Here is a 10437-nt window from a genome sequence, read left to right as displayed (position 1 = left end):
GCTGTGCATTTAATTTTAAAGTATTTTGACCAAATGTGCAAGTGTGCAATTCTCATAATTTGAATATTGCGTCGACCGTCGTTGTCGTAGGTTCTTTTTTTTTTATTTTTATCTCTGCAAACTCTTGGCATATGGAAACGTACTAAGTCAAAGCCATCATTGGTAAGTCTTAATTCAAAAATATGTCAGAATACTCAGACTGCTAACTTCCATGGGTGGCATGGTTAAAAATAGAACTAAGATTTAAAATGTCAATTGTGTTATTGTCTTGAAAACCGCTATAGATTCAGAAAATCTGACGGGTAGAAATTTTGAAGGCGTCCTAATGTCCATTTTAAATCCCATCTGTCTGGCGACGTTTACCAATTTATTTTCATGTTTAGCTATTCTCTTTAACGCTATTACAGATGGAGAAAAACTTTAAGAGGATACCTTATCAGTAAGTCAAGATCTACAAATTATCTGACATTCACAGTCGTTTATTTTCTCCTTTTTATGGATTTTGTACTTAAATGACAATTATTTTACAATTCTTTCGCGTTTTTGTATTCAAACTTTTTATGCATTAAAAACAGATTTTTAAATATAAAGCGTCAATATCAACAAGACACGATCTATAAATGAGTCAATGACCGAAATTGTAACTCCTGAAAAAAGGCATAGCCTTAAAGGGACATTTTTTGTAGAAACATTCGGAGAAAAAATCAAAACAACATACTAGAGAAAAGAAACAAATCTACAAATGAGTCAATGACCGATATTGTAAAAAGACATCGCCTTTAAGGGAATCTTTTTTGTATTAACAGTCGGAGAAAAAATCAAAGCAATACACCATATACTACAGAAAAGACACCAACGAGACTGATCCCTTGAAATATTCACAGCAAAAAAATATTTATACTTGTCTAACGTTTAATGAAATACTAGAAGCCATAAACGTGGAACTGGTTAATATAGATCAAAGCGAAAATGAAATATAAGTTACACCAAAGGACAGTATGTTACGCCTATCATAAATTTACACTAACTGTTATACTTCAAGTTTGAGTACGACTACGACAAAATAAAATCCAACAGATAAGCTATAGGGATGTTCTCAAACTTATTTGTACGTTAAAAGATTCGAAAGAATTAAAACTATTTATCAAATAAATTGATGACTGCGTTTCTACTGAAGAGCAGAAAGTGCTAACAATCATGTTCAGAATTCTAAAACATTTATTGCTCCAGTAGTGTGATATTTGTCACCGAGGACACTACAAAAAGCCTTGTCAAGTACGGAACCCCTTAAGTTTTATCTTTCTATAACTATTTTTGTTTGCCGGATATCCATTCAAGTTGACACCAGTTAAAAAAAAGTCGTGCGCACAATCGACCCAGTTTTGTTAATGTATTTCCTTTTCATTTTATTCTTTACAGATTTTTTATTACCTGCCTGGTTTTGTTTAATTCTTTCACGACTTTATATTAAAAGAGGGTCGAAAGATACCAGAATGACAGTCAAACTCATAAATCGAAAATAAACTGACAACGCCATGGCTTAAAATAAAAAGAACAAACAGGCAAACAATAGTACACATAACACAACGTAGAAAACTAAAGAATAAAAAACACAAATACCACCAAAAAAAATTGTCACATTTAAATGTCAAACAGACTATTCAAATTTATTCTATATTCTTAAATCATAGTAACTGCAAAATAACATGATAACAGTATACATGAAAAAATTCCATGATATTCCGCACATTACCCATGTGACATTTCGCTTATATTTTAAAAATTAAAAGGCTTGGTTCATTATTCGTACATTTCAAATGCAAAGGCAGTGTTTGAAACAAGACCATATCAATCTGAAATATAGTAACAATTAGAGTAGTTTTGAAAACGTATCTTTTATAATATAGCTATATTTCCTAATATGTTTTACTTGTATCATTTATCTTTCATGGTAACTTTCATATACTAAATTATGTTACACCACACATACCGGTATGTAGTCATTAACTTAAGATATTTTTTTTAATTTCTTAGACATGTCAAGAAACATTTTTTTTTATAATAATTGAAACTACATTGTTATTCTTTATGTTTTATTTGAGATACAGAGACTGATGAAAGTACATGTACATGTATAAAAAAGAAGATGTGGTATGATTGCCAATTAGAAAAATAAATAATGTGGCGGGGTTAAACATGTAGTTCTTTTTAAATGATATAACAGTAACATATTGATGCGACTGTCATACAAGTAAGAGGTTTAGCGCTATAAAACCAGGTTCAATCCACCGTTTTCTACATTTGAAAATGTCTGTAACAGGTCAGGAATATGATATTCGTTTGATGTGTCTTGCCATTTGATTAGGGACTTTCCGTTTTTTGGTTTTCCTCAGAATTCAGTATTTTTATGATTTCACTTTTTATACAATGTAATGTACGTATTGCATTTGTATCTTTACATTGTACACAGTAAATAATATTCGGTAAAATAAACAATGTATACATGGGATTCACATATGAGAGAAAAGGGCCGAACGATATAAGAGGGCCATTCAATTTGTAATATATTTGCTATGTAATAATACAATCCAGTTTCTATAACTAATTTATTAACAAGTACATCGTTTGATGGTCAGACTACAGAATGACAACATGTGTATAAGAACTTCAATTGATCTATTTAATTACATGTTTATTTAAGAATGTGCAGACATGTGAGAGTTGCTGATCTGTCAATTATAATTACTGTAACAGATGATACGGTAATAAAGTGAGGTGAACTTTATAACACTTCTCCGGCCTTAGATAAAAACAAATTAAAAACAAATTAACTCAATTACAGAAAATTAATGTCTTTTCACAGCTACTGATTGATAAGTTCACATCAGTTTGAAAACAAATAAAAATGTCAGATCACAAAGATTCATTCGTTAAAGTTTGTCTGCACTGAAACTATAATGTCCTATTATGAAAATAAAAATGTTCGTACTGGTCTTGTTGTTATTTCTTACACTAAGAGTGCATTTGTTTCTAACCCGAAATTTTGTCATCGATGACTATCGTTTAATAAACTTTATCGACCCCGCGTAGTCAGACAGAAATAGATTACACTCACGCACTGTAAACAAACAGGTAAAAGTGCGGGAAATAAATAACCAGAACTTTGCAAAAACAACACGTGCTCGTAATTATTTAAACGACAGATGCAGAAACAAATTTATCGTTTACACGTCTCAACGATAAACGATCAACGACTACGCGACTATTTTGCGCGTACATCGTTTATGTGAACGATGTCAACGTTGACCAAAAAATGTAAGAAACAAATGGATTAAACGACTACGCGCGTAATCGTTTACATCGTTTAGGTTAGAAACAAATGCGCTCTTATTGATATGTACACACATGCACTGAGAAGTACTTAATGCACTTCAAACGGTTGTGAGGATTATTATGACTCTTTATAAATCAACCATTTATTTCAACACAAAATCCTTTAAATGCGATGGTTCTTTTCTTATTCTCTTCGGATAGCGTGGTTCCATTTGTTCAGTCATGTTTGACGGTTTCTCGATTTGCGGTTGTTCGGTCTCTAGTACTTATCGGTATAGTTATTTCTGGCTCGAACAAATCACTGTCATTGTCACATTTTCCTTCATTTTCGTTGTTTGTGCAATCGAAGTTTCGTACTCTGATGTGGTCAATATGTCTACGAATGACACGTCCATCTTGCAATTTAATATGAAATGAAAGTGGTCCTCATTGTTTTATAACTTCTCCTGGAATCCATTTAATCTTTGAACCAATTGCGAAATTTCGGGCAAATACTCCCTGTCCCACATTAATTTGTCTGTTCACAGATTTCTTATCGTGATAATGTTTCTGTTTTTGTTGTCTCTCCTGAACTCGCTTCTCGATATTTGGAAAAACTAAATCTAGACGTGACTTGAGTTTCCTTTCATTAGCAATTCTGACGGTGCCAGTCCTGTTGTTGTTTGTGGCGTAATACGGTAGTTGAAAAGAAAACGGTTCAACTTTTCCTGGATAGTTCCTTCTTTGATTTTCTTCATTCCTTCTTTGAAACTCTGAACTGCTCGTTCAGCACAACCATTACTAGCTGGATGCCACGGCGCGGAAGTGCGATGTTCAATTCCATTTAATTTTACATAATCGGCGAATTCCTTACTGGTAAATGCGGCTCCATTATCACTAATAATAAGATCACATAATCCATGTGTTGCAAACGTTTGTTGAAGTTTTGCAATCGTAGCTTCGGATGTTGTAGAATTCATAACGTGTATGTCTATCCATTTTGAATACGCATCAACCATAATTAGAAATGATTTGTTCATAAATGGTCCTGCAAAGTCTATGTGTATTCTTGACCACGGATGGTTCGGATATTCCCACGGATGTAATGGTGCTTCTGCTGGTAATTTGCGGCTTTCCTGACAACTCTAACAATTAACAACAGTTAATTCCAAGCTCAAGATTAGGCAGTAACGAAAAACTGTTACCAAATAAGAAATTATCTTGGAATACATCAGGAAAGTTTAAACTGTTGGGAATTCGTTTCAATCTCTTAAATGAGGATAAAACTTTAGAAAACTATACAGAAAAAATTAAAAGCATGAAAAGCCTTCTCAATTTATGGTCATACAGAAACTGGACATATATTGGCAAAACCATTGTTATAAAAACTTTGGCTCTCCCACTTTTGGTACAGGTTCTGACAGTCCTTCCAAATCCACCAGTTCAGGTTATACAAGAAATACAAGAAATTTTTATTAAATTTTTATGGGATGGAAAACCAGACAAAATAAAAAGGAAAGTTATTATTAATAATTGTGATGAGGGAGGTTTAAAGTTCCCACATATAGAAAGTTTTTGTATGTCCCTTAAAATGTCATGGCTTTATAAATTGCTAGATCCTTTGAATATTTCTCCCTGGAAAATTATATTATTGAGTTATATAGAAAAATATGGAGGGGATAAAATATGGTACCTGACAAAAGAGGGTCTGGAAAAAATTGGAAAAAAGTTAAATCCTTTTTGGAGGGACATTTTTCTAAATCTGGCTAAATTGAAGCCAGAAAAGGTGAAAGATGAAAACAATCCCATTAATATCCTGAGTCAACCCATTTGGCTGAATATTAATATTAAAAGATGTGGAAAGCCATTTATTTTTGAAAATTATTGCAATGATTGTATATTTTTATAAATGATCTAATCTCAGATGGGAAAAACATATTGACATTTGAGCAGCTTAAAACTCAGTATGCAGTTAAAACCAATTTTGTTGAATATTATGGTCTTGTTAGTGCAATCCCAGATATCTGGAAGAAAACAATTTCAGATCATGGTAGATTAGATATTATTGAAAATGATATTGTAGAAAAACTCAAAAATGATAAAAAAAAAAACATGTAAATATTTTTATCAATTATTTCTAGAAAAAATTAAAGAAAATCCTTCAAGATCACAAAATAAATGGTCTGATGATTTATGTGTTAAGATTGATGATTGGGGCAAAATCTATTCGATGGCATTTCAAGCAACAAAAAACACTTAACTTCAAAATTTTCAATTCAAGTTATTACATAGAATTGTATACACAAACTCTTTTCTTTATAAATGTGGTTTAATAGAAACAGAAATGTGCACTATTTGCACTGAAACCAAAGAAAGCTTATTGCATATTTTTTGGGAATGTATATATAGCAAAAATATTTGGATAGCACTTCAAGATTTATTATTAAAATGTGGATTTAGCCTTAAACATATAGAGGCAAAAGATGTTATTTTTGGTATTGGGGAAAATTTTGACCCATATAATGTAGTACAACATATAATGTTGATTTTAAAATTTTATATTTATAGCTGTAAAAACTCAGGAGAAAAACCTTCTGTGAAAGGTAGTATTGCATATTTAAAATACTGTATAAGAATAGAACAACATACAGTAAATTTCTTATCGCCTACACAAAAAGAATATATAGATAAAAAATGGTTGCCATTACAATCTGTCCTAGGTGATTTAAATATTTTATAACTGGTACGAAAATTATAGTTATATTTTGTTGTATGTCTTGCTATTTAGAGTTGTCATATAATAATAATATCTTAAAGACCATACTTGAAACTGTACATGTGTGTAATCCTGCTTGATTGTTTTCTGTCTTTATGTCAAAAATAAACAAATTACAAAAAAAATTCCAAGTCATTGTCCATTCCCGGCCACCATATATAGCTTCTTGCTAGACTTTTCATTCTAGTAATCCCTGGATGTGCTTGGTGTAATTCATTTAACATGGCTTCACGTCCTGGTTGTGGTATAATTACTTTTCCTCCCCACAATATGCATCCGTCCTGACTACACAGTTCATTTTTTCTACTATAATACGGTCTTATGTCTTCACTGGGACATTTTGACGGCCATCCAATTTAAAATGTATCTAAGCACCATAGACAGTATTGTGTCCTTGCGTGTCCACTTTTGAATTTGTTTAGCATCAACTGGTGTAGTGGCTAAATGTTCCATTAATAATATAGTATCACCTGGCGTTGGTGTCTTTTCAATGTTTGTTTTCAGTGGTAGTCTACTTAGTCCATCCGCATTACCATTCAAACTCCCTTCTTTGTATACAATCGTGTACTCATATGCAGCTAAAGTCAGTGCCCACCTTTGAATTCGAGATGCGGCCATTGTAGGTATAGGTTTATCTTCTCGAAATAAACCTATGAGCGGCTTGTGATCGGTTATGATTGTAACGGGGTGTCCATACAAATATTAATGAAATTTCTTGATACCAAATATTATGGCCAGACTCTTCTTCTCAAGAACGGAATAATTCTTCTCTGCTGATGTAAGTGTTCGAGATGTATAAGCTATTGGTTTGTCGCTGTCGTCGTCCATTTTATGCGAAAGTACGGCGCCTAATCCATACGGAGATGCATCACATGCTATTTAAAGATTAATTTCTTTTCCGGATCGAAATGTACAAGTACTGATGCGGATTTCAACAGCTGTTTTGACTCCATGAACGCTTTTTCCTGTTCTTTTTCCCAACTCCATGTTGTGTCTTTCTGTAGAAGTACATGTAGCGGCTTTAACAAGTGAGATAAATTCGCTAAGAATCTATTGTAATAGTTCAGCATTCCAAGATAAGCTTTCAGTTCTGTCACGTTTGTCGGACTTGGTGCTTTATCGATCGCCTCAACTTTACTTTCCACTGGATATATTCCGTGTTTGTTTATTTTAAATCCCAAATAAACAACTTCTTCGTCCATGAACACACACTTCTGTTTCTTTAACCGAATTCCGATTCTCTTAAATCTAGACAAAACCTCAGAAAGAGTATTTAGATGTTCCTCCCTTGTTTTACCCGTTATCAGTAGGCTATATCATCTACTCGAACCAAAACATTGGATATTCCTTGAACAACATTTTCAAGTGTTCTCTGAAAAATGCCTGGGCTGGACGCTACACCATACGGAAGTCTATTGTATCTGAATAAACCCTTATGCGTGTTTATAGTCACATACCTTTTACTGTCCTCATCTAGTTCAATTTGTTGGTATGCTTGATTTAAATCCAATTTTGTATATTCTTGTCCTCCTCCAAGCGTTGCGTATAAATCCTCAGTTTTAGGAATAGGATAATTATCCAACTTTGAAACGGCATTAACGGTTACCTTGTAGTCACCACAAATTCTAATATTGACCTAAATATATGTAAAAATCTAGGAAAAAATAAATTTAAAAACTTATTGAAAAAACAGCTCAAATTAAATTTTCAAAATGATTGGGAGAAAATGCGAGATTTTTATTTACAGAATCAAGGCAAATTGGACACTTATTTTTCATTCAAAAGGTCATTTGACTATGAAAATTATTTAGATTTAAAGCACCCACAAAAACATTTGTTAACAAAATACAGACTTAGCAATCACTGTTTAAGAATAGAAACTGGCAGACATGAACGAATTACCAATGTATGTGGTAAATATGAAATATTACCTCGACATGAGAGGATATGTTTATAGTGTAATACAAATTGTATTGAAAATGAAATGCACTTTCTTCTGGAATGCCCTATTTACAATAACCTCAGAAGAGATATCACTGATTATATAAAAAAATACCCCAGTTTAGATAGTTTAAATATAAATGATCTTTTTTCATGGATCATGATTAATGAAGATAGCAGATTTTTATCTATTTTATGTGCATACCTGGATAAATGCCTGCAACTAAGAAAATCAGAAAATTAGTTAAATACTCTAAAATATATCAAAATTATCTCCCCTTGACCACTGATCCTTTCTTCATGCATTTGAATTTCAATTATTATTTTATGTTTCTTTAATCACTCTGTAATGTTTATGTCATGTTGTAATTAATGTTATGCTCTTAATGGGCCCTTTAATTTGGAAAATAAAAATATTGTATTGTATTGTATTGTATTGTATTGTATAATAGATCCGTTCTCCTTAACTACAGGTACTATCGGAGCGGCCCAGTCGGAAAATTCCACTTGCTGAATCTGACCCTCCTTCTCAAGACGTTCTAGTTCCATCTCCACTTTATCCTTCAACAGACTTTTTTTTAATTTTGTATTCACTGCACCATAAAAGACCTAAAAGTACTAGTGGCCTTAGGTTTTTAAAAATTATAGCAAAAAAAGTAAACGGTCATGATACATATTTAAATTCATTTCTGAATAGTAAAATGAAAGTACTTCAGTAAACTGTGAATGTAGAATTTTTTGCAGTGTTAAAAAGTGGTGAAAATTCTAAAAAGGCTATCATTATCCCTTGTCGGCCAGGAAATACTACCGTGCCACCTAGAGTGTAGTGTTACAAAGTATTGAACGGAACGGATATGTGATCTCTTCGCCGGAGATTTGTAATTGTCAAGAGGTAGAAGATTTGGTCGTATCATGATTGCTAACGAGACAACTCCCATCAAAGACCAGATGACATATAAGTTAGCTCTGAGTTTCTATAGGTCATCGTATGGTCTTCAACAATGAGCAAAATCTATAGAACAAAATATGTAAATCCATTCATAAAATTAACTTTCTAAATTAATTGCTTGATAAAACAATTCTGATTTAAAAATAAGTAATCAATAAAATCATTTTCTTTAAAAATGAAAATTAGACCCTGACGGCAAAAGTAAATGCATCTCATTCGAATTTTAGTGGTTTGTGGCGAACAAAGCATATATAAAAATCGAAAAATTTAAAACAGATAATTATGAAAGGACAATTAAAAATCACAGAGAAATGTAGAAATTTTCGTTTGCAAAATCTAATACCAGTATTGGTCAGGTGAGCTATTGTGATCTGTCTCGTCCAATTTTGCTTGCGTCGGTCCGCTCGTCTATCTGCCAACTCTTCACATTTCCATCGTCTTATAACCAAGTTTGTCGGGGCTGGTGTTATGGAGTGTTAAAGTAATTCTTAAGTGCACCGGTTTTATTTCACATTATATGGAAACAATGTACATTTGGCTTATCACATCAACGATGTGCAAACAGGGTTATTTATTTTTGTGATGTTTTTTTCTTTCTTTTTTTTGTCACAACTACTAGCACCATGTCTTTCAAGGATAAGTTGAGATATTTATTACCTGATATTGCTATATAGATCAACAAGCGCTAGTGTCTTGATTGTAGATAGGTTTGCATAGGTTAGGAACACAGAATCAAAATAAAATGTTCGCCTGATCTTCAGCTTCTGTTTTTGGGGCTGTAGCTTATAACTGTAGCTTTATAAACACTATATATGCAATATGAATCTCTTCCTGCGTAAGTTAGGGGTGTGAGAAGATTGTTGTAGATTTTTCTAATTTATAGGATATTTGCTATCATAACTCTAAGGTTCATCGCGGAACAGGAACATATTTTTTTACCTCTGTCCGTCCATCCGTCAGTCAGTCATTAGTGATTGTAGATTGTTGTTAGGTAGGATTTAGGTGGTTTCTGCTTGAAACTTTAATTTTTCGCTAATTTTACCTCACAATAGTTCGAAATACCTACATTGCCCCCCTTTAGAAGAATATTTCAATAATTTTACCTAAAAAAAACCTCGCCTCGCTCCGCTCAGCAAACAAATCGAAAAGTATTATAGGGGTTAAGAAACGAAAAATTGCAATTTCACTAGCCGAAAAGGGAGACGTCTTCAGGCAAAGAGAACATTGCTTAAATTTCCTGACTTGCAATGTATTGAAAATAAATAACTCAGCAGGTCTATAGCTTCTTTGACCTTCAGTGGTTCCAAAACCCTTCAAAAAAATGTTTGCCTCGCTCCGCTCGGCGAAAGATGTTAATTTGACAGTACTTTTGAAAGAGGCTAGGTAAAACCAAACTTTAATACTATGTATGTATGTATGCAATACATGTATATTGGTTGGGAATTTAAATAATTCATTT

The 10437-nt window shown here is 32.7% G+C and overlaps 1 protein-coding gene across 1 annotated transcript; it reads right to left on the bottom strand.

The window, feature by feature from the left end:
* Positions 1 to 3935: 3935 nt before the first annotated feature.
* On the bottom strand, positions 3936 to 8578 carry LOC143081054 (uncharacterized). Its single transcript, XM_076257290.1, has 4 exons — positions 8507 to 8578; positions 7546 to 7724; positions 6464 to 6683; positions 3936 to 4457 (listed from the first exon to the last, which is right to left on the bottom strand). Exons 1-4 carry the CDS (start codon positions 8576 to 8578, stop codon positions 3936 to 3938), a joined length of 993 nt encoding a protein of 330 aa, XP_076113405.1.
* Positions 8579 to 10437: the final 1859 nt, after the last annotated feature.

This window comes from Mytilus galloprovincialis, chromosome 6, assembly GCF_965363235.1.
Source record: "Mytilus galloprovincialis chromosome 6, xbMytGall1.hap1.1, whole genome shotgun sequence".
Lineage (NCBI taxonomy): Eukaryota > Metazoa > Mollusca > Bivalvia > Mytilida > Mytilidae > Mytilus > Mytilus galloprovincialis.
This window is presented reverse-complemented; position numbering and strand designations above follow the sequence as displayed.

Coding starts and splice junctions, on each gene's coding strand:
- LOC143081054 (XM_076257290.1), bottom strand. CDS start 8,578: ATGGAACTAGAACGTCTTGAGAAGGAGGGTCAGATTCAGCAAGTGGAA. Junction 6,684..7,545: donor CTAGATGAGGACAGTAAAAG/GTATGTGACTAT, acceptor TCGAATTCAAAG/GTGGGCACTGACTTTAGCTG. Junction 4,458..6,463: donor AGGACACAATACTGTCTATG/GTGCTTAGATAC, acceptor GTTAATTGTTAG/AGTTGTCAGGAAAGCCGCAA.